This window comes from Phocoena sinus, chromosome 3 (assembly GCF_008692025.1).
Source record: "Phocoena sinus isolate mPhoSin1 chromosome 3, mPhoSin1.pri, whole genome shotgun sequence".
Lineage (NCBI taxonomy): Eukaryota > Metazoa > Chordata > Mammalia > Artiodactyla > Phocoenidae > Phocoena > Phocoena sinus.
In genome coordinates this window covers 130,955,181-130,980,527 of record NC_045765.1, presented here as the reverse complement: position 1 = coordinate 130,980,527, position 25,347 = coordinate 130,955,181, and the positions used below count along the sequence as shown (strand labels likewise).

The 25,347-nt window shown below is 36.3% G+C and overlaps 1 protein-coding gene across 1 annotated transcript in view; it reads left to right on the top strand.

Moving 5' to 3' along the window:
- The window catches only part of MTREX (Mtr4 exosome RNA helicase), a 144,735-nt gene that overhangs the window by 64,611 nt on the left and 54,777 nt on the right, over positions 1-25,347 (top strand). The window contains exons 17-18 of the mRNA XM_032626431.1: positions 15,276-15,448; positions 16,042-16,110. Coding sequence (XP_032482322.1) covers positions 15,276-15,448; positions 16,042-16,110 — 242 coding nt within the window. The remainder of the gene's footprint in view (positions 1-15,275; positions 15,449-16,041; positions 16,111-25,347) is intronic.

Genomic DNA, 25,347 nt, shown 5'->3' with positions numbered 1-25,347 from the left:
TCATACATATTTTTCATATTTTTTTCAAAGTCGGGATTAACAATGTTTTGCTAATAACAATGATGTTATTATAATTGATATCATTTGTTAAACATTTATCATATGGCTAACCTTGTGTTAAATGCTTTACATTAACTCACTGATTCTGGCTTTTTTAAATTTAATTTCAATTCTTTGAAAGTATGGTTTTTAATAACTGCATAATATTTTCATTTTATGAATGTACTATGATTTATTTAACAATAAAGGCAAATTTGAGATATCTTTCTATCGTGGATAGGATACTACCACTCAATTTTATGCACCTGAAAGTAAACGAAGTGTAATAATATACCTTAAAAAAATGAAAAGGCTTGGAACATCCAAGTAAGTTAAATTCTCATTTTTTTTACCCTTACCTGGATGACATCATAATTATTTCCTCTTAATTTCTTTGGTCTTAATTAAGAGATTTTCTTCATTACAAAATATAGAGCTGGAAGAAGCTTTAGCATCATTTTACAGATGTAAAAAAATAAGGCATAAGAGAAGTTAAGTCTGTATATAAGGTTACACATTGGATTGATGGCAGGTTTGACTTGGACTCCAGTTCCTAACTAACCCATGCTGTTTTTATTAAAGTGTGGGTCATCCCTTTTTAATATGACAAGAATAGATGTAGTAACTTCTCTGGCTGAAAAAAAGACAACGATGAAAAAAATTCTTGGGCTTCAGTGGCTCGGTGGTTGAGAGTCTGCCTGCCGATGCAGGGGACTCGGGTTCGTGCCCCGGTCTGGGAAGATCTCACATGCCACGGAGCGGCTGGGCCTGTGAGCCATGGCCACTGAGCCTGCGCGTCCGGAGCCTGTGCTCCGCAACGGGAGAGGCCACAACAGTGAGAGGCCCGCGTACGGCAAAAAAAAAAAAAAAATATATTCTTGAGCTGGCTGATATTAAGACTTACCTTTGGGCTTCCCTGGTGGTACAGTGGATAACAATCTGCCTGCCAGTGCAGGGGACACAGGTTCGATACCTGGTCCGGGAAGATCCCACATGCCATGGAGCAACTAAGACCATGCGCCACAACTACTGAGCCTGCACTCTAGAGCCCATGAGCCACAACTACTGAAGCCCGCGTGCCTTGAGCCCATGCTCCGCAACAAGAGAAGCCACCGCAATGAGAAGCCCGTGCACCGCAACAAAGAGTAGCCCCCGCTCGCTGCAACTGGAGAAAGCCCGTGCACAGCAACAAAGACCCAACATAGCCTTAGATAGATAGATAGATTAGAAAGATAGGTAAATTTATATATAAAAAAAGATGTCAGATTTTTGATTTTTTTTTTTTTTTTGTGTGGTACATGGGGCTCTCCCTGTTGTGGCCTCTCCCGTTGCGGAGGACCACAGGCTCCGGACGCGCAGGCTCAGCGGCCATGGCTCACGGGCCCAGCTGCTCCGTGGCATGTGGGATCTTCCCAGACCGGGGCACGAACCCGTGTCCCCTGCGTCAGCAGGCGGACTCTCAACCACTGCACCACCAGGGAAGCCCATGAGTCAGATTTTTTAAAAATATTACTTTTTAAAACATTGGAGTATAGTTGATTTACAGTATTTTGTTGGTTTCAGGTGTACGGCAAAGTGATTTGGTTATACACATATATATGTATATGTTCCTTTTAAAAATTCTTTTCCATTATAGTTTATTATAAAATATTGAATCTAGTTCTCTATGCTGTACAGTAAAACCCTGTTTATCTAATTTATATATGGTAGTGTGCCTTTGTTAATCCCATACTCCCAATTTATCCCTCCCCCACCCTTCCCCTTTGGTAAAGTAAGTTACTTTTTAAACTTCACTTTCTATTATTCTTTTGTAATTCCATAGAAAATATCCCAGATACAGCAGGGGGTAGAGGGAGAATTCTCCAAGTATTTTCCCATTTATTTAAAGCCCTTAGGACTTTTAGCTGGGCTCAGATTATTCAATATGACTTTGAACAAGACTGCTACCCACACTGTGAGCTTAAACATTGCCACCAGGACTTCCCTGGTAGTCCAGTGGTTAAGACTTCACCTTCCAGGGTAGGAGGTGCGGGTTCACTCCCTGGTCAGGGAGCTGAGATCCCACATGCTAAGATCCCACATGCCTCAGGTTCAAAAACTCCAAAACATAAAACAGAAGCAGTATTGTAACAAATTCAATAAAGACCTTAAAAATGGTTCACATAAAAAAAAAAATCTTAAAAAAAAAAAAATTGGGGGCTTCCCTGGTGGCGCAGTGGTTGAGAGTCCGCCTGCCGATGCAGGGGACGTGGGTTCGTGCCCCGGTCCGGGAGGATCCCACATGCCACGGAGCGGCTGGGCCCGTGAGCCATGGCCGCTGAGCCTGCGCGTCTGGAGCCCGTGCTCCGCAACGGGAGAGGCAAGCCCCAACTGTTGTTGCTGTTGTTTTCAGTGTGGTTCTAACTGACTTATGTTTTAAAAGGATTGTTAACATAACCTCCTACCCCCTGTGTTGCTACCACATACTTGAATCTTCTTGCAATTGAATTATCCTTGCCTTTCCCTTAGCTCTCTTTTTAAAGGGGCGAGACCTGTTTTGCTAATATTTTGGAACCAACAAAAAGACTAAATATCAAAAGTATCTTTAGTGGAAGAAGTAGGAATTTAAGTGATGAAAGTGATAATTGTGGGGTAGTTGCAACACCTTTAGTAGTTTGCAGGGCTGAGCTGTGTGACCAAAGAGCACGTAGTGTAAGAGGAGATGGGTAGAGGTGATAGGGGCTATCCTCTGTGCTTTTAAATTGCAGAATACATCTTGAATGAAATTTATTTCCATTTCACTTATTACTTGGAAGAGTATGATTCCTTTTGCTATCGATAAATAGAATCTTTTCAAGAGACTTGGTGTTATTTTTACCACCTTAAGTATACCAAAATTAAAATGCAGACTGTTATCTTTGGAAGTACAGAATTAATCTTTATTTTACAAATACACTGCTTTAATTTTTACAACAAACTTAAATGGCTGTCGTACATGAGATGTTTTTCATTTTGATTTACTGAATCCACAGTAGATTTTCCAGTGAGTCATAGAGTAAAAATTCTTGGGGCTTCCCTGGTGGCACAGTGGTTAAGAATCCGCCTTCCAGTGCAGGGGACGCGGGTTCAAGCCCCGGTCCGGAAATATCCCACATGCCGTGGAGCACGTAAGCCCATGTGCCACAACTTCTGAGCCCACATTCCACAATTTCTGAGCCCATGTGCCACAACTACTGAAGCCTGTGCACCTAGAGCCCATGCTCTGCTACAAGAAGCCTGCACACCGTAACGAAGAGTAGTTCCCGTTTGCCGTAACTAGAGAAAGCCCACACGCAGAAATGAAAACCCAACACAGCCAAAAATAAATAAATAAATTTACGAAAGCAAACAAAAAACAGTATTTCCCTCATGGGGTTGTGAGAATCAACAACAACAACAACAAAAAGTGTTTTTTTAAAAAATACAAAACAAACAGTAAAAATTCTAGGATTTCTGGCTTCCCTGGTGGTGCAGTGGTTAAGAATCTGCCTGCCAACGCAGGGGCACGGGTTCGAGCCCTGGTCTGGGAAGATCCCACATGCCACAGAGCAACTAAGCCCATGTGGAGCAACTAAGCCTGTGTGCCACAACTACTGAGCCTGCGCTCTAGAGCCCATGCACCACAACAAGAGAAGCCACCTCAATAAGAAGCCCACGCACCTCAATGAAGAGTAGCCCCCGCTTGTCACAACTAATGAAACCCTACACACAGCAACGAAGACCCAATGCATCCAAAAATTAATTAATTATTATTATTTTTTTAATTCTAGGATTTCACTGTTCCTTTACTGGAAAGAAAAATGCAGATTTAATTTTAATCCTTTAGTTTCATTAATAGATAATGCCATGGTTAATAGCAGGAGCTGTGGAGTTAGACATGGGTTTGAATACAGACTACTTCAGCCTTAGTTTGCTCTTTTATGCAATTGGAATAATATCTAGTTCATCCAAATCATGAAAATTAAATGAGATCATTTATGTTAAATTCTCAGTAAGTGCTTGTTTTAATTCATGATAGTAATGCCATACATCAGTAAAGCCATTTAAACTTTAACCTTTTGTAAAATTTGCTCAGTACTGGGAGTAGCAGTCCATTTCCCCATCATTCACAGGTCTGTATCTATTGCACGTTTTAAATGATACAAATACAATTTTGGAACCCCATCGCCCCTCTCCCTCAAAAGGGGGAATTTGATTGCAGACTGTCTTAAGAGTTTATGGGCATATCTCACATGCTGTTTCCTAAGATACTGAGGCTTTCTTATGGCGGTACACTGCAGGAAAACCAGCTTATTATACTGAGGTTCCTCTACTTTTTGATTGGTGTGCAAGATATACTTTCCTTAGTTTGGGAAAAAGCGGGCTGCACCTAAACTAACTTCCTGGAGTGGTATATATCTGTATTTAGAGTCCTAGATATAAAACACATGTGATTTCTTACTAGATACAAAACACATGTGATTTCTTAAACTGTCTCTCAAACTTTTGATTCATTAGTTAAGTGGTCTGAGAACACAAATGATTTGGAGTGGAGGATGGGGGCAGTATTTAAGCATCAGGCAGAGTCTTTGTGTATCATTTCTCCATAAACAACTCCTGTCAGTGCTTATTTAGTATTCCACTGATACCTGCAGTGTTACTTTGTAACTTTTGGTAAGGCAGCAAGATTAGCATTTCAGTGTATATTTTTCCTTTTCATATAACCTCTTATTGACTTTAGTCTGCCACATTTTTTAAATCATATCTTCTTCTGATGTTTACTCTTATAACGTGTTAAGAATAGCCTTCTATTCTCAAATGAAAGGAATACAGTTCATATAAAAAGTAATGCAGTTCATTTAAAAATAACCAGGATAATGCAGTATGCCTAAGAGAGTACAAAAGACCAGAAGTTAGAGGTAAAAACAAAAAGCAAAGAAAAGATAAAAAATTCCAAAGAACATATCTCAATACTTCAGCAGACTTTTCGGCAGATCTGACTGGTGTCACTAAAAATAAGCAATTAATACAAATAAATAGGCTTAGAGGAGGAGGACATGGTCTGCAAACTCTGGGTCTCCTCACACATCCCTGATAACATTTCAGTCTCTTCCTATAGCTAATTTTTCATCCAACTTTTTAAATGTCTAAATGTGTCTTACTTAAAATGTGGTGCCCAGAGGTAAATAGTATTTTCTATGGGAGGTCTGACCAGGGACAAGTACAATGGAAGTATTGTTATTGCTCTTGTTGACTTTTCTAAGAAAGAGAGAAGTCAAGTGCAAGGAGAGCTGTAGAGAAGAGTGTCACAGTTGGTGCCAACTGTTGACTCAGTAGATTGCATGCTAAAAGTTCTTCGCACAAATTGACCTAAGCCCCCTTTCTACAAATGCAAGTGCAGGAACTTAATAGTAGTATATGTTATAGAGATACATATATCCTGTTTTTTAAACATATGGTTAAAAAATTATGGATTTAGGTTTTTTACCAAAATTATTTATGAAATTATGGTCTTCATCAACAGATGGAAATTTATATGTATTTATTTACTTTGGAAAGATTCCTGAGCATCTGGAGATGAAATGAGATGGTTTGTTCATTGTTAAGGATGAGGGAAATCCTGGAACTGGACCTTAGGGTTCTAATGTTTGGTCCTGCTCCCATGTGGCATGTGATTTGGGTCAGGTCTCTTAATTGTGATTCGAGTCCCAGAAGAATAATATAGATATTATAGCAACTATTTTGAATACTTAAAAGCATTAGGAGGTTCAGATTAAATAATTTTAAAAACTGCTTTTTCTCCTATAAAGTTCTCACCGCATGTGAGCTGCCCTTGCCGTCATACACCCTCAGTTAGCTCCGTCTCTTAGGGTTTCAGCTTGAGTCCAGATGTTCTGTGGAGCTAATTCTTGCTCATTCTGCCCTGCAACCCTCCTCTATTATGATAAAAACAAAAAAGCTACCAGCCACCATGTAGTTGTTCTCTATCTCTTTACAGATGGGAAATGCTGTTGACTTTTTTTTTTTCTCTTGGGGTGCTTTCTGAATGCATATTGTTAGTTCTATTCTGGTACACCCCTCATACCCCAAGATTATTCTTTCATACCTCAGTTCTATAAATCTGAACATAAGAAATCCTCAATGATGGGAAGAAGAGTCAAGACTTGCCTGGAAGGCATATTCTTTTCCAAAAATAAGTCATTGTCTAGGACTAACAGTGAAATGAGGCAGGACGAAGTCCTCCTGTCATTGGAAGTGGCTGTACCTTCTGCAGGAAAGGACTCATGGATAAACTCTGCGTTGAAGCCCTGGGGTCCAGGCTATACTGGATACTAAGGATAAAAGGGTGTCCAGGCGAGGGTTGGCTCACAGAAGCTCATAGAAAAACTTGAGGGGCACAGAGGTAAGCTGAGGCTGGCAAGGCTGGTAAGGGTTCTTGAAGCTGAGTCTGCAGGAAGGAAGTCCCTTGAGGCAGAGTTCTCTAGTGATCAGCTCACAGGAGCAGGATGCAGGGTTACAGTGTGCCAGTGGAAATTAGGAGCTGCCTATGACGCAGGTGGGTACTCTTCAGGGGGAAGGAAGAGAAGTGACTTCTAAATACTTTCTTTAAATTTTTTTTCTTTTTTTACTTTTAAAATGGGATGCCTCCTAAGTGAATTTTTAAGTTGGTGTCATCTACTTAGAATAGATGCAGAAAGGAAAAGACCTGGGAAATTGGAGAGAGAAACAAACTTTTAATAGTTTTTTGTTTGTTTGTTTTTAGTCAGAAGATCTAACTTGGTGACGACATCTTTCCCTTCTGTCTCCGTGCAGTAGATTGGACTTGTTGTGTATAAGGATGACTGTGTGGGGTGGGAATTCAGCCAGAAGTTGGACATGCGTGGGGTATTGAGGGTTCAGAAATCAAAAACTTTGCTTATTCCCATGCCTGATATCATGGTCCTAGGCTATCACATTTACCTTTTTCCATCTTTCCAAAAAAATAAATTAACAACCTAAATGCCTAAGAGAGTGCAAAAGACCAGAAGTTAGAGGGAGTAGTCTGTGAGAAGGTTGAAGATGATAATTTTAAAATAATAATACAGTAATATCCTTCCTCAGTGTTTACAGTGTGCTATACTGTTAGCTAAGTACTTTCCATATGTTCTGTCAGTCTCTAACTGTAGCCTTGTGGGGTATGGCTACTATTGTTAACTTTAGCTAAGTACTTTCCATATGTTCTGTCAGCCTCTAACTATAGCCTTGTGGGGTATGGCTACTATTGTTATCCTCATTTTGTGAGTAAAGAAACTGAAGCACACAGGTTAAATACAGGAGTTTGGTCAATGGAATAGAATTGAGAGTCCAGAAATAAACCCATATATCTGTGGTCAATTGATTTTTGACAAGTGCTGCTGTGACAGTTGATAGCCACATGCAAAAAAAGTGAATTTGGACCCTTACCTCACACCATATACACAAATTAACTGAAAGTGGATGAAAGTCCTAAATAAACAGCTGAAACCATAAAACTCTGAAGAAAACATAGCTAAAAATCTACATAACCTTAGATTTGGCAGTGGTTTCTTACATAAGATACCAAAAGTATAAGCAACAAAAGAAAAAATAAATAAATTGGATTTTATCTAAACTTTAAAACTTTTGCACTTCAATATATACCAACAATAAAGGGAAAAGAAAACCCACAGAGTGGGAGAAAATATTTGTAAATCATGTATCTGATAAGAGTCTAGTATCCAGAATATATAAAGACCACTTACAACTCAACAACAAAAAACCAAACAATATAATTTCTTTTACTAAACATCTTTATTGGAGTATAATTGCTTTACAATGGTGTGTTAGTTTCTCCTTTAAAAAAAAGTGAATCAGCTATACATATACATATGTCCCCATATCTACTCCCTCTTGCGTCTCCCTCCCACCCTCCCCATCCCATCCCTCTAGGTGGTCACAGGGCACCGAGCTGATCTCCCTGTGCTATGTGGCTGCTTCCCACTATCTATTTTACATTTGGTAGTGTATGTATGTTCATGCCACTCTCTTACTTCATCCCAGCTTACCCTTCCCCCAGCCCGTGTCCTCAAGTCCATTCTCTAGGTCTGCATCTTTATTCCTGCCCTGCCTCTAGGTTCTTCAGAACCATTTTTTCCCCCCATATATATGTGTTATCATACGGTATTTGTTTTTCTCTTTCTGACTTCACTCTGTATGACAGACTCTAGGTCCATCCACCTCACTACAAATAACTCAATTACATTTCTTTTTATGGCTGAGTAATATTCCATTGTATATATGTGCCACCTCTTTATCCATTCATCTGTCAGTGGACACTTAGGTTGCTTCCATGTCCTGGCTGTTGTAAATACAGCTGCAATGAAAATTGTGGTACATGACTTGTTTTGAATTATGGTTTTCTCAGGGTATATGCCCAGTAGTGGGATTGCTGGATCGTATGGTAGTTCTATTTTTAGTTTTTTAAGGAACCTCCATACTGTTCTCCATAGTGTCTGTATCAATTTACATTCCCACCAACAGTGCAAGAGGGTTCCCTTTTCTCCACACCCTCTCCAGCATTTATTGTTTGTAGATTTTTTGATGATGCCCATTCTGACCGGTGTGAGGTACTATCTCACTGTAGTTTTGATTTGCATTTCTCTAATGATTAGCGGTGTTGAGTGTCTTTTCATATGTTTGTTGGCAATCTGTATATCTTCTTTGGAGAAATGTCGATTTAGGTCTGGCCACTTTTGGATTGGGTTGTTTGTTTTTTTGATACCGAGCTGCATGAACTGCTTGTAAATTTTGGAGATTAATCCTTTGTCAATTGCTTCCTTTGCAAATATTTTCTCCCATTCTGAGGGTTGTCTTTTCATCTTGTTTATGTATTCCTTTGCTGTGCAAAAGCTTTTAACTTTCATTAAGTTCCATTTGTTTATTTTTGTTTTTATTTCCATTTCTCTAGGAGGTGGGTCAAAAAGGATCTTGCTGTGATTTATGTCATAGAGTGTTCTGCCTATGTTTTCCTCTGAGAGTTTTATAGTTTCTGGCCTTACATTTAGGTCTTTAATCCATTTTGACTTTTACTTTTGTGTGTGGTGTTAGGGAGTGTTCTGATTTCATTCTTCTACATGAAGCTGTCCAGTTTTCCCAGCACCATTTATTGAAGAGGCTGTCTTTTCTCCATTGTATACTGTTGCCTCCTTTATCAGACATAAGGTGACCGTATGTGTGTGTTTATCTCTGGGCTTTCTATCCTGTTCCATTGATCTATATTTCTCTTTTTGTGTCAGTACCATACTGTCTTGATTACTGTAGCTTTGTAGTATAGTCTGAAGTCTGGGAGCCTGATGCATCCAGTTCCATTTTTCTTTCTCAAGATTGCTTTGGCTATTCGGGGTCTTCTGTGTTTCCATACAAATTGTGAAATTTTTTGTTCTAGTTCTGTGAAAAATGCCAGTGGTAGTTTGATAGGGATTGCATTGAATCTGTAGATTGTGTCCTGTTGTCATTTTCACAATGTTGATTTTCCCAATCCAAGAACATAGTAGTATATCTTTCCATCTGTTTGTTTCATCTTTATTTTCTTTCATCAGTGTCTTATAGTTTTCTGCATACAGGTCTCTTGTCGCCTTAGGTAGGTTTATTCCTAGGTATTTTATTCTGTTTGTTGCAGTGGTAAATGGGAGTGTTTCCTTAATTTCTCTTTCAGGTTTCATCCTTAGTGAATAGGAATGCAAGAGATTTCTGTGCATTAATTTTGTGTCCTACTACTTTACCAAATTCATTGATTAGCTCTAGTAGTTTTCTGGTACCATCTTTAGGATTCTCTATGTATAGTGTCATGTGACCTGCAAACAGTGACAGCTTTACTTCTTCTTTTCCGATTTGGATTCCTTTTATTTCTTTTTCATCTCTGATTGCTGTGGCTAAAACTTCCAAAACTATGTTCAATAATAGTGGTGAGTTTGGACATCTTGTCTTGTTCCTGATCTTAAAGGAAATGGTTTCAGCTTTTCACCATTGAGAACGATGTTGGCTGTGGGTTTATCATATATGACCTTTATTATGTTGAGGTAAGTTCCCTCTGTGCCTACTTTCTGGAGGGTTTTTATCATAAATGGGTGTTGAATTTTGTCGAAAGCTTTCTCTGCATCTATTGAGATGATCATATGGTTTATCACACTGATTGATTTGCGTATATTGAAGAATCCTTGCATTCCTGGGATAAACCCCACTTGATCATGGTGTATGATCCTTTTAATGTGCTGTTGGATTCTGTTTGCTAGTATTTTGTTGAGGAGTTTTGGCATCTATGTTCATCAGTGGTACTGGCCTCTAGTTTTCTTTCTTTGTGACATCTTTTTCTGGTTTTGGTATCAGGGTGGTGGTGGCCTTGTAAAAAGAGTTTGGGAGTGTTCCTCTCTCTGCTATATTTTGGAAGAGTTTGAGAAGGATAGGTGTTAGCTCTTCTCTAATATTTGATAGAATTTGGCTGTGAAGTCATCTGGTGCTGTGCTTTTGTTTGTTGGAAGATTTTTAATCGCAGTCTCAGTTTCAGTGCTTGTCTGTTGGTCTGTTTGTATTTTCTATTTCTTCCTGCTTCGGTCTCGGAAGGTTGTACTTTTCTATGAATTTGTCCATTTCTTCCAGGTTTTCCATTTTATTGGCATAGAGTTGCTTGTAGTAATCTCTCACAATCCTTTGTATTTCTGCAGTGTTGATTGTTACTTCTTCATTTCTCATTCTACTGATTTGAGTCTTCTCTCTTTTTTTCTTCATGAGTCTGGCTAATGGTTTATCCATTTTGTTTATCTTCTCAAAGAACCAGCTTTTAATTTTATTGATCTTTGCTGTCATTTTCTTCATTTCTTTTTCATTTATTTCTGATCTGATCTTTATGATTTCTTTCCTTCTGCTAACTTTGGTTTTTTTTTTTTGGTTCTTCTTTCTCTCATTGCTTTAGGTGTAAGGTTAGGTTGTTTATCTGAGATGTTTCTTGTTTCTTGAGGTAGGATTGTAGTGCTTGCTATAAACCTCCCTTGTAGAACTGCTTTTGCTGCATCCCATAGGTTTTGGGTCATCGTGTTTTAATTGTCATTTGTTTCTAGGTATTTTTTTGATTTCCAATTTGATTTCTTTAGTGATCTGTTGGTTATTTAGTAGTGTATTGTTTGGCCTCCATATGTTTGTTTTTTTGCAGATTTTTTCCTGTAATTGATACCTCGTTCCATAGCATCGTGGTCAGAAAAGATAACTTGAAACGATTTCAGTTTTTAAATTTACCAAGACTTGATTTGTGACACAGGATATGATCTATCCTGGAGAATGTTCCAGGAGCACTTGAGAAGAAAGTGTATTCTGTTGTTTTTGGATGGAAGGTCCTATAAATATCAATTAAGTTCATCTTGTTTAATGTATCATTTAAAGCTTGTGTTTCTTTATTAATTTTCATTTTGGATGATCTGTCCATTGGTGAAAGTGGGGTGTTAAAGTCCCCTACTATGATTGTGTTACTGTCGATTTCCCCTTTTATGGTTGTTAGCATTTGCCTTATGTATTGAGGTGCTCCGATGTTGGTTGCATAAATATTTACAATTATATGTTCTTGGATTGATCCCTTGCTCATTATGTAGTGTCCTTTCTTTTCTCTTGTAACATTCTTTATTTTAAAGTCTATTTTATCTGATATGAGTATTGCTACTCCGGCTTTCTTTTGATTTCCATTTGCATGGAATATCTTTCTCCATCCCCTCACTTTCAGTCAGTATGTGTCCCTAGGTCAGAAGTGGGTCTCTTGTAGACAGCATATGTACAGGTCTTGTTTTTGTATCCATTCAGCCAGTCTGTGTCTTTTGGTTGGAGCATTTAATCCATTTACATTTAAGGTAGTTATCGATATGTACATTCCTATTACCATTTTGTTAATTGTTTGGGGTTTGTTATTGTAGGTCTTTTCCTTCTCTTGTGTTTCCTGCCTAGAGAAGTTCCTTTAGCATTTGTTGTAAAGCTGGTTTGATGGTGCTGATTTCTCTTAGCTTTTGCTTGTCTGTAAAGGTTTTAATTTCTCCGTCGAATTGGAATGAGATCCTTGCTGGGTAGAGAGTAATCTTGGTTTTAGGTTTTTCCCTTTCACCACTTTAAATATGTCCTGCCACTCCCTTCTGGCTTGCAGAGTTGCTGCTGAAAGATCTGCTGTTAAACTTATGGGGATTCCCTTGTATGTTATTTGTTGTTTTTCCCTTGCTGCTTTTAATATTTTTTTGTATTTAATTTTTGATCATTCAGTTAATATGTGTCTTGTCTTGTTTCTCCTTGGATTTATCCTTATAGGACTCTGCGCTTCTGGAGTTGACTATTTCCTTTCCCATATTAGGGAACTTTTCAAATATAATCTCTTCAAATATTTTCTCAGTCCATTTCTTTTTCTCCTCTTCTTCTGGGACCCCCTATAATTCGAATGGTGGTGTGTTTAATGTTGTCCCAGAGGTCTCTGAGACTGTCTTCAATTCTTTTCATTCTTTTTCATTTATTCTGCCTGTCGTAGTTATTTCCACTGTTTTATCTTCCAGGTCACTTATCCATTCTTCTGCCTCAGTTATTCTGCTACTGATTCCTTGTAGAGAATTTTTAATTTCATTTATTGTGTTGTTCATCATTGTTTGTTTGCTCTTTAGTTCTTCTAGGTCCTTGTTCAAAATTTCCTGTATTTTCTCCATTCTCTTTCCAAGATTTTGGATTGTCTCTACTATCATTACTCTGAATTCTTTTTCAGGTTGACCGCCGATTTCCTCTTCATTTGTTTGGTCTGGTGGGTTTTTACCTTGCTCCTTCATCTGTTGTGTGTTTCTCTGTGTTCTCATTTTGGTTAACTTACTGTGTTTGGGGTCTCCTTTTCGCAGGTTGCAGGTTCGTAGTTCCTGTTGTTTTTGGTGTCTGTCCGCAGTGGCTAAGGTTGCTTCAGTGGGCTGTGTAGGCTTTCTGGTGGAGGGGACTCGTGCCCATGTTCTGGTGGATGTGGCTGGATCTTGTCTTTCTGGTGGGCAGGACCGTGTGTGGTGGTGTGTTTTGGAGTGTCTGTGACCTTATGATTTTAGGCAGCCTCTCTGCTAATGGGTGGTGTTATGTTCCTGTCTTGCTAGTTGTTTGGCATAGGGTGTCCAGCACTGTAGCTTGCTGTTCGTTCAGTGGAGCTGGGTCTTAGTATTGAGATGGAGATCTCTGGGAGAGCTTTCGCCATTTGATATTAAGTGGAGCCTGGAAGTCTCTGGTGGACCAGTGTCATTAACTCGTCTCTCCCACCTCAGAGGCACAGGCCTGAAACACGGCCAGAGTACCAAGACCTTGTCAGCCACATGGCTTGTGTTACTGCAAAAATTATCCCGGTCCTCAGAACAGTCTCTCTACAGCTTTGAGTGGAATTCAAAGTTCAGTGCAATTCGTGTAAAAACAAGCAACCCAAGTTCATAGATCACACTGGTTTCCATCCACAGTGTTCAGGGTCCATGGAACTCCTGACCTGCTAGTGTTGGAGGGTCTCCTGCAGGGGCAAGGAGTGGCTTGGCTCACCATGGGGACAAGGACAGTGGCCCTAATTTTTCAATGGACAAAAGATCTGAATAGACATTTTTGCAAAGAAGATACATGAAGAAGATATATAAGTACATTTTTTCATATAAATACATGAAAAGATGGTCGACATCATTAGGGAAATGTATATCATAACCATAGCAAGATACCTCACACTCACTAGGATGGGTATTTATTTTTTTTAGGTAATTAACAAAATGGTGTGGTTGTTGTAAAAAATAGTTTAGCACTTCCCCAGCAATTTAAATATAGAATTACTGTAAGACCCAGCAATGCCATCCACTCATGGTATATAAGCAAAGAATTGGAAATACGTTCAAACAGAAACTGGTCATGAATGTTCATAGCAGCATTACTCACGGTAGCCAAAAGGTGGAAATAATCCAAATGTCCATCAATTGGTAAACAAAATGGTGTACCCATATAGTGTGATATTATTCACCATTAAAAGAAATGAAGTACTGATACATGCCACAACATGGATGAACTTTGAGAAGATTATGCTAAGTGAAGGAAGCCAAAGACAAAAGCCACACATTGTATGATTCCATATATATGGAATATCTAGAATAGGCAAATTCATGCAGACAGAAAGGTTGCCGGGGTCTGGTGGAGGAAAGAATGAGTAGTGTTTGCTTAAAGGGTGTGGAGTTTTGGGGTAGTGAAAATATTCTAGAACTACGTGGTAGTGATGGTTTCATATATTGTTAGTGTACTACATGTCATTAATAGTGAATTTTATGTGTGTTTTACCCAAGTAAAAATAGTGTTTGTTCACAGTGGGAAAGAGGCATAATGGAATGAGTGAGGATGGGAGGTCAGCACTAGCTGCAAGAATTAGAGCAGGGAATGGCATCAGAGATGGTTAGATTAACTAAAAGGACAGTTGCTGAAAGGGGCTAGTGTTTTGGCCACTGACTGAGTAGAGAGATAACTATGGTTGAATTTCTTGTCTTCTGTTTTAGGAGACATAGTCCCAGGTGGTGGAGGAAGCCTGATGACATTAACAAACTGGGTTTTTTGCTGAGTTAAAGCGGCATATTAGAAGATCCAAAATAGTGCTGTCCAGTAGAACTTTCTGTGGAAATATTCTCTCTGTGCTTTTCAAGTAGTGAAGTCAACAGCCACATATGGCTGTTGAGCATTTGAAATGGTGCTACTGCAATTTAAGAGCTAAATGATTAATTTTATTTCATTTTAATTATTTTAAATTTAACTAGCCACATAGTGTCTACTGGGTATTATACTGGAAGGTGCTGATATGGAACATTTCTACCATAATACAAAGTTTTACAGGGCAGTGCTTGTTCAACAGTGTAGGTCTAGAATTCTCAGAAATAGTCTTCTCCCCCTATCCACAGGAGAGAATTAACTTACCAGACAAAACCACTCCAGTTCAGAATCACTTTGACGCCACAGTGAGTTGGGGAACTGTGAGAAGAAATAGAGAAGGTGAACCTTAATGGGGAAGGGAGAAACTAGACAGCATGTCTTATGGTTGTCTCTGAATCTTTCCCTCAAAGCTTCTAACCTAAGCAGTCTGAATTTGTTCCCTACAATTGTAGTAGTAAAAAAAGATGTATCTTTGGTATAATTTACATAAGATGTATAATTTTGTGATGTTGTATATGTGTTTTATTTACTTACAGAGGTAAAGAACTCAGAAGAACAGTATAATAAAATAGTAATACCAAATGAAGAAAGTGTAGTCATCTATTATAAGATTAGGCAGCAGCTTGCCAGATTGGGTAAAGAAATTGAAGAATATATTCACAAACCAAAATATTGCTTACCATTTCTACAACCAGGTCGTTTGGTAAAGGTATGTCATTATTTTTGTCATAAATTATTTCAATATTTAATATTTTTTGCATGAAACTTCCAATTTTTTTCTTATCTTGGTAAAATACAGTAGTTTTTTTAATATATATTAATTTTATTCTTTTACCTGTTTCATGTGGCACTGATTAAGGAAGGAGGGGTCATGTGAAGGCCTTTTAATCGCTACTGATTTTCATTTGGGGAGATATAAATTGAAGTGGACAGTTTTGGAATTAACATGAAATATTTCCAGTTATGAAATGCTGTCCCAGAGTAATGCAGTTTTAAGACCTGGATGAATTCATTAGCTATAAAAAAGACCTCAGATATTCTCCAAACAAATACACCATATCATTTTTAACATTTATTTGCCAACTGAGAAATTCCTGTTACTGCTGTTCTGGAATCCCTTGAAATTTGGCAGAGATTTCTTTCTGTAGGGTTAATTTCTTTTTTTTAAGTTTAACAATGATCTTTCAAAAAAACATTTTATCAGGAAGACTCAAAGTTTTATTAGCCTGTAATGTGGGCATGATATCTAAATTGCCTTTTGGACATAAACATTCCTTTTTACTTGCTTTACTTTCTTTTCAGGTAAAGAATGAAGGAGACGATTTTGGCTGGGGTGTAGTGGTGAATTTCTCAAAAAAATCAAATGTTAAGGTAAACTGTTGTCCTAAAAGTGGAATTGTATGTAAATTTTTAGTGAAATGTTTTTTCAGGCTCAGGAAATTGATCAGATTAGAAATACCATTACCAAAAAAAAAAGAAAGAAATAGCATTACCTTAAGAGAAACTGTAATAAACTCTATATAAGGAATTAATCTTTTGAATAATCATAAATTTTATCCTTAAAGTGGTATGGTTATTTTCCTAACACTATCACAGATTTTAATTTCATGACAGTTTTACATTTATTCTCTGAGTTCACCAGTCCTTTTTATAAATTTACTGTTTAAATTGAATATTAGAAAAAATTAGCATTTGACACTGAAAATTGGAATTTTGATTCAGGTATATGTTAGAGACATAAAAGAAAGAACTTAGGAAAGCTGGTTAATTTTACTTACTCTCTCTACATGAAAGCAATAATAAAGTTGCTTTTGGTCATTATTTATATAAATACTTTGAAGAGATTACATATACATAAAGTCAAGGATGATTTTGATAATTTGTTAGAAAAATGATTACCTCAAAATTAAATAAGGCTTCCCTTCTATTATATTTTCTTTACCTGCAGTAGGCACCAACCAACAGGTGCCAATATATGACCTCAGGCAGGACATTCTGAATCTTCATGCCTGTTTTTTCTTTTCTTTAAAATGAAGGGTTTGCATGAGATGATCTCATGATTTGGTTGTCGTTAACTTCTTTGTCCCGCCTATGTGTAAAGGCAATTAAGAATTAAGCTTTGGGATTGAAAGTTAGTCCTGAAATATGTAAATGAACTTTGAGATACTGAAGCCATTTGTTGTGGAGAAATAATTAAGTTCATAGGTTTGTGGTAGGAGTTTTGATTAATGATCTATGATTAATCCCACTGAATAGATTATTACCATTTTCATAATTTACAGGAATGTTTTTCAGAGTATTGTCACACTCATTGTCTCATTTGATTCTAATTTAAGAAGCATTCATTGACCATAGACACAATTCCTGTACTCGTTTTATGAACAGAGGCAAGCAGATAATGAAAATTTAAGGCAGATTATGAAATACTTCAGTAAAGATATAAGCAAAGTGCATTTGGAGCAGGAGGAGGAAGAAATTTTGTCTGAGCTATTAGAGATGGCACCTGAGAAGGAAGAGAATGTAAAATTTTAAATGGAACCTTGAACACTAAGTAGAATTTCATTTGATGGATATTCACTGGTGGAAGTAGTATGCAGCAGGCACAGAACACTTCAGGTGAAGGGAAAGAGTAAAATAAAAAGTATTGAGGTTAATCATGGAAAGTATTTAAAATACAGATTTTGAGTATGTTGGGTCTAGATTTAAATATTTGAAAGCAGTGGCAGGCCATTGAAGGTTAATCGATTGGTTGATTGGTTTGCTTGGGGTTTTTTTTTTTCTTCCAGTTTTATTGAGATACAGTTGACATACAGCATTATATAAATTTAAAGTGTACAGTGTAATGATTTGACTTACATACATCATGAAATGATTACCACAGTACATTGAGTGAACACCCATCATCGCATATAGATACATTAAAGAAATTTAAAAACTCTTTTTTCCTTGTGATGAGAATTCTTAGCATTTACTCTCTTAACTTTCGTGTATAGCAGCACTGTTATGTTATAATTATATTATAACATTATAATTAATGGCACTGTTGATTACATTTATCATGTTGTACGTTATATCCCTAGTATTTATTTATCTTATAACTAGAAGTTTATATCTTTTTATTACTTTCATCTAATTCCCCCTTCCCCTACCCCTGCCTCTGGAAACCACAAATCTGATCTCTCTGTCTATGAGTTTGTTTGTTTTGGGAGCATAATTGACTGACAACACTGTTAGTTCCTATTATACAACATAATGATATATTCTGTACATTTCAAAATGTTCATAGTGATAATTCTAGTTGTCACCAGGAAAAGATATTACATAGTTATAGACTATATTCCCCACACTGTACATTTCTTGCCTGTGACTCATTTATTTAGTAACTGAAAGTTTGTCCCTCTTAATCTCCCTCACCTATTTCTCTCCTCCTCCCCTCCCCTTCCCTCTGGCAGCCATCTTTTCTCTGCATCAATGACTCTGTTTCTGTTTGGTTATGTTTGTTCACTCGTTTTGTTTTTCATATTCCACATTTAAGTGAAGTCATCTAGTATTTGTCCTTCTCTATCTGGCTTATTTCATTTAGCGTAATACTCTCCAGGTCCATCCATGTTGTTGGAAATGGCAAGGTTTCATTCTTTTTCATGGTTTAGTAATATTCCTGTGTGTTTGTTTGTGTGTGTGTGGGAGAGAGAGAGACATTTTCTTTCCTCTATTGATTGCACTTGGGTTGCTTCCATATCTTGGCTATTATGAGATATACAGTAATACTGCAAGGAACATAGGCGTGCATATATCTTTTTGAATAATAGTGTTTTTGTTTTCTTCAAATAAATACTCAGGAGTGGAATTGCTGAATCATTTGGTAGTTATATTTTCACTTTTTTGAGGAACCGCCATACACTTTTCCATAGTGGCTGCACCAGTTTACATTCCCACCAGCAGTGCACAGGGGTTCCCTTTTTTCCATATCCTCACCAACATTTATATTTCTTGTCATTTTGTTAATGGTCACTCTGTCAGGTGTGAGGTGAATAGCTCATTGGGGTTTTGATTTGCGTTACCCTTATGATTAGTGATGTTGCATCTTTTCGTGTACCTGATGGCCATCCTGATGACTTCTTTGGAAAAACATCTACTCAGGCCCTCTGCCATTTTTTAATCAGGTTGTTTGGTTTTTTTGATGTCGAGTTTTGTGAGTTCTTTGTATATTTTGGATATTAACCCCTTATTGGATATATCATTTGCAAATATTTTTTCCCATTCAGTCGGTGATCTTTTAGTTTTGTTTATAGTTTCCTTCACTGACTAAAACCTTTTCAGTTTGATTTAGTCCCATTTGTTTATTTTTGCTTTTGTTTTCCTTGTCTGAGGAGACAGATCCAAAAAAATATTACCAAGAGAAGTGTCAAAGACTTTACTGCCTGTGTTTACTTCTGGAAGTTTTATGGTTTCACATATTACATTTAAGTCTTGAATCCATTTTGAATTTATTTTTGAGCATAGTGTGGGAGAGTAGTCTGGTTTGAGTCTTCCATGTGTAGCTGTCCAGTTTTCCAAACACCATTTGTTGAAGAGGCTGTCTTTTCCCCATTGTATATTCTTGCCTCCTTTGTCATAGATCAATTGCCCATATAATAGTGTGAGCCCATTTTCTGGACTCTATTCTGTTCCATTGATCTATGTGTCTTTTTTTTAATGCCAGTACCTTGCTGTTTTGATGACTGTAGCTTTGTAGTATAGTTTTGAATCAGGGAGTATAATACCTCCAGTTTTTGCTCTTCTTTCTCCAGGTTGTTTTTCTTTCTCAAGATTGTTTTGGCTCTTTGTGGTCTTTTGTGTTTCCATACATATTTTAGAATTATTTGTCCTAGTTATGTGAAAAATGCCATTGGTATTTGATAGGGATTGTTTGGAAACTATAGATTGCCATGGGGAATATGGTCATTTTAACAATATTAATTCTTCCAGTCTACGATTACAATATTCCTTTCCATCTGTTCATGTTGTCTTCAATTTCTTTCATTACTGTCATGCACTTTCCCTATAGTATAGTGTAATTTTCTTATGGTACAGGTCTTTTACCTCCTTAGTAAGATGTAGTCCTAGGTATTTTATTCTCTTTGGTGCAGTGGTGCAATTGTGAATGGAATTGTTTTCTTGATTTCTCTTTCTTTGTTAATGTATAGAAGTGCAGCAGATTTCTGTATATTAATTTTGTATCCTGCAACTTTACTGAATTCATTGATGAGTTCTAGTAGTTTTTGGTGGCATCTTTAGGATTTTCTGTGTATAGTGTCATGTCATCTGCAAACAGTTAAAGTTGTACTTCTTCCTTTCCAATTAGGATTCCTTTTATTTCTTTCTCTTGTCTGATTGCTGTGGCTAGGACTTCCACTACTGTGTTGAATAGAAGTGGCAAGAGTGGACATCTTTGTTTTGTTCCAGGTCTTAGAGGAAATGCTTTCAGCTTTTTTACCATTGAGTATGATGTTAATTGTGGATTTGTCATATGTGGCCTTTATTATGTTGAGGTATGTTCCCTCTGTACCTGCTTTGTTGAGAGTTTTTATTGTAAATGGGTGTTGAATTTTATCAAAAGCTTTTTCTGCATCTATTGAGAAGATCATGTGATTTTTATTCTTCAGTTTGTTAATGTGGTGTTTCATTGACTGATTTGTGGATATTGAAATGTCCTTGTATCCCTGAGATAAATCCCACTTGATCTCGGCTTTGGTCTTTTTAATGTAGTATTGAATTTGGTTGGCTAATATTTTGTTTAGGATTTTTGCATTTATGTTCTGCAGTGATATTAACTTCTCATTTTTGTTGTGATATCTTTGGTTTTGGTATCAAGGTGGTGATGGCCTTGTAGAAGGAATTTGGAAGTGTTCCTTCCTCTACAATTTTTTGGAATAACTTGAGCAGGATAGTTGTTAACTCTTCCCTAAATGTTTACTAGAATACACCTGAGATGCCATCTTGCACATCTTCACTTTCTTGGCGATGTTCTTTAAAGCATGAAAGTTTTAAATTTTGATATAATCCAATTTCTTTTGTTGTTGTTGTTACTTAGGCTTTTGATGTCATATATAAGAAACCACTGCCAACATCAAGACCATGAAGATTTACCCCTATGTTTTTTTCTAAGTTTTATAGTTTTAGCTCTTAACATTTAGGTCTTTGTTCCGTTTTGAGCTGATTTTTATATGTGACTTAAGATAAGAATCCAACTTTTTTCTTGTTCTAGGACTGTTTGTTGGAAAATTCTTTTCTCATTAAATTATGCTGGCACCCTTGTCAAAACTCAGATGATCATGGACACATGATTTTATTTCTGGATTCTCAGTTCTGTTCAGTTGATCTATATCTTTATCCTTATGCCAGTACCATACTGTCTGTATTATTGTATCTTTGTAGTTAAGGTTTGAAGAAATGGATTGGTAAGACCTCCACCTTTATTCAAGATTGTGTTGTTGGCTATTCTGTGACCCTTGCAAGTCCATGTGAATTTTATTATCTGTCAATTTCTACAAAGAAGTTAGCTGGGATTCTGATAGGGATTTCATTTAATCTTTAGATCATTTTGGAGAGAGTATTGTCAGCTTACAGCTCTTGAGTCTTTCGATTGTGAACATGGGAAGTTTTCCCATTTTTTAAGATCTTTTGAAATTGCTTACAACAGTAATTTGTTTTCCAAGTATAAATTTTGCACTTCTTTTGTTAAATTTATTCCTGAATATTTTAATCTTTTGATGTTATCATAAATGGAATTGTTCTTTTGATTTCATTTTTTAATATTTCATGGCAAGTATATATTAACACAGTTGACTTTATGTATTGATCTTGCATTCTGTAACTTTGCTAACTTTATTAGTTCTAATAGTGGGTTCTTTAGGATTTTCTTGTCTGCAAAGAGAGGTGGTTTTACTTCTCCCTTTCCATTCTGGGTGCATTTTATTTCCTCTTTTTGCCTAATAGGCCTAGCTAGAACCTCCAGTACAATATTGATGGAGCAGATGCCCTTGTCTTTTTCCTAATCTTGAGGTGGGGGGATCATTCACTCTTTCACCATTAAGTATGTTTTCATAAGTGTGCTTTATTGAGTGAGGAAGTTTCCTTCTTTTCCTAGTTTGTTGAGTGTTTTTGTCATGAGAGTTGTTTTTTGTCAGATGCTTTTTATATGCCTATTCAAATAATCATGTGGTTGTTTTTTATTCTCTTTTGTGTTTAATCTGATGAAGTATATTATATTAATTGATTTTCAAATACTAAACCAACTTTGGATTCCTGGGATGAATCGTATTTGTTCATTCTCTGTTATCCTTTTTCTGTGTTAATGGATTTGGTTTGCTAATATGTTGTTAAAGATATTTGCACCCATATTCAAAGGAGATAATGGTTTGTAGTTTTCTTTTCTTTTGCTGTCTTTCCCTGGGTTTGGTATCAGGGTAATGCCTGCCTCACATAATGAGTTAGGAAGTGTTCCCCTCCTCTTCTATTTTTTGGAGGAGTTCTTTAAGAATTTATATTAATTATTTAAATATTTGGCTGTGATGTTACCTGCCTGGGCTTTTCTTTGTGGATTGTTTATTGATTGTTAAATCAGTTTCTTTATTTGTTATAGGTCTGTTCAGTTTGTCTGTTTCTTCTAGAAACAGTTTCAGTGATTTGTCTTTTTAGGAATTAGTCCATTTCATCTAAGTTACCTAATTTAGTGGTGTACAGTCGTTCATAATATTGCTTTATAATCCTTTTTATTTCTGTAAAGTTGTTAGTAATGTCTCCTCTTTCATTTTTTTTTAACATCTTTATTGGAGTATAATGCTTTACAATGGTGTGTTAGTTTCTGCTGTATCACAAAGTGAATCAGCTATACGTATACATATATCCCCATATCCCCTCCCTCTTGCTCTCCCTATCCCACCCCTCTAGGTCACAAAGCACTGAGTTGATCTCCCTGTGCTATGTGGCTGCTTCCCACTAGCTATCTGTTTTACATTTGGTTGTGTATATATCTCCATGCCACTCTCTCACTTCGTCCCAGCTTACCCCCCTCTTTCATTTCTGATTTTGATAATTTTAATCTTTCACCTAGCTAAAGGTTTATCAGATTTGTTCATCTCAAAGAATCAGCTCTTGGTTTCATTGATTTTTCTTTATTTTTCAGTTTCATTAATTTCTGCTCCTTTATTTATAATCTTTATCATTTCCTTCTGTCTCCTAGCTTTAGATTTAGTTTGCAGTTCTTTGTCCATTGTCTTAAAGTGGAAGATTAGGTTATTAATTTGAGATTTTCTTCTTTTATAATACATTTATACCAATGTCTTTTATAAGACATTTATACCAATAAATTTCCACCTGCAAGGATTTTAGCTGCATAAATTTTGGCATATTGTGTCTTCATTTTCATTCATCTCAAAGTATTTTTTAATTTCCCTTTCGAGTTCTTCTTTGACCCATTGGTTATTTAAGAATGTGTTTATTTCCATATACTTGTGAATTTCCTAAATTTCTGTCTGCTTTTGATTTCTAATTTCATTCTGTTGTTGAGAACATACTTGATATTATTTCATTCCTTTTGAATTTAGTGAAGTTTGTGCAGTGACCTAACATGTCCTCTCCTGCAGAATGTTTCATGTACAGTTGAGAAGAATGTATATTCTGTTGAGGTGAGATGTTCTTTAGGTATCTGTTAGGTCTAGTTTTTTTTAGAGTGTTGTTCAGGTCTTCTATTTCTTTCCTTGCAGATCCTTCTATCTAGTTGTTTTATTCATTGTTAAAAGTTGGGTATTGAAGTCTCTTAACTATTATTGTTGAAATGTTATTTCTTCATTTCTGTCAATTTTTGCTTCATGTGTTTTGTGTTCTGCTAAAGTGTGTTTCATCTTATGATCAGTATAGCCTACTTCAGCTTTCTTTTGATTGTTGTTCATATGCTATATCTCTTTCCATCTTTTTTACTTTGAGTCTTTTTCATATCAATGAATTTAAACTATGTCTCCTATAGACAGCATGGTTGGATATTGTTTTATCTAATCTGAAAAATCTCTGCCTATTGATTGGGCTGCTTAATCCATTCACATTTAATGTTATTATTGGTATGACTGGGTTGATGGCTGTCTTTTTTTGTTTTCTATGTGTCATTTCTTTTTTTGTTTTTCTATTCCTCCTTTAGTGCTTTCATTTGCATTGAGTACCTGTTTTCTAATGTGACATTTTAATTTATTTCATGGGCTTTTTTCTCTACCTATATTTTTTGTTATTTTCTTAGTGGTTGCTAGGGCTTTCCATATACATATTAACATAATAGAATAAGCTTCAGATTTATACTAACTTAATTCCAGTTAGATATAGAAACATTACTCTTTTATGCCTCTGTTCCATTTTCCCTCTTTTTGTGGTATATATGTTATAGATATTATACCTATAAATGTTACAAACCCAACAATACATGTTATAATTATTACTTTATATAATGTTATGACTTTTAAAGAAGCTTAGAGGAGAAAGGAGAGTAAGTATATATTTATAATTTCTGTTATATTAACCTTATTTATCATTTCTGGTTGTCTTTCTTAATTCCTATGAATTCAACTTACCATCTAGATTTACTGACTTAGCCCAATACTGCTTTGCTCCCACCTACTTCCTTTGTTTTATTATAGGCAAATATACTACATTTCTGTTATAGGCTCAACAGTCTCAACAATTCGATATATACATTTTGTTTTATATAATTAGTTTTTAAGTCATTTAAGAGAAAAGGAAATAGTCAATTATTTTGTCTTTTATAATTACCTTTACCAGAGTTGTTTCTTCATGTGGATTCAATATTACGACTGGTGTCACTTACTTTCAGCCTCAAGAACCTCCTTTAGTGTTTTCTGTAAAGCCGGTATGCCAGCAAAACATTCTCTCCATTTTTTTGTTTATTCGGGAATGTTTGTTTTTGAACAATAACTTTGCCTGCATATAGATTTCTTGGTTAAGAGGTTTATTATGTGAATATGCTAACCCACTCCATCATTTCTCCTGATAAGTTTCTGTTATTAACCTTATTGTAGTCTCCTTGTAAAAAGTAAGTCTTGCTTTTCTCTTACTCCTTTCAAGATTTTCTATTTATGTTTGGTTTTTGCATTTTTGCTGTGATATGTGTATTTGGGCATCTTTTTGCATTTACTCTGTTTGGAGTTCATTGAGTTTCCTGTAGATTGTTTTTCAATTAATTTTGCTAAGTTTTCAGCCATTATTTTATTAAATATTTTTTCATTACTTATTTCCTCTTTTTCTGGTATTCGCATTATGTTTATGTTGTCATTCTTACTGGTGACCTACATTTCTCTGTGGCTTTGTTCATTTTTCTTCTTTTTTTTTTCCCCCCTGTTTTTGGATTATATCATCTCTTCCAGCCTATCTTCAAATTTGTTAATGCTTTCTTGTACTTCACATATGCTGTTGAATTCCTCTAGTGAGTTTTTCATTTCAGGTATTTCACTTTTGAAATCCAGAATTTCCTGTTCGTTCTTTTTATTATATCTATCTATTGATATTCTCTATTTGATTGTTATTGTCAAATTGGGACATTGATTATTGTCCCTTCCTTTACTT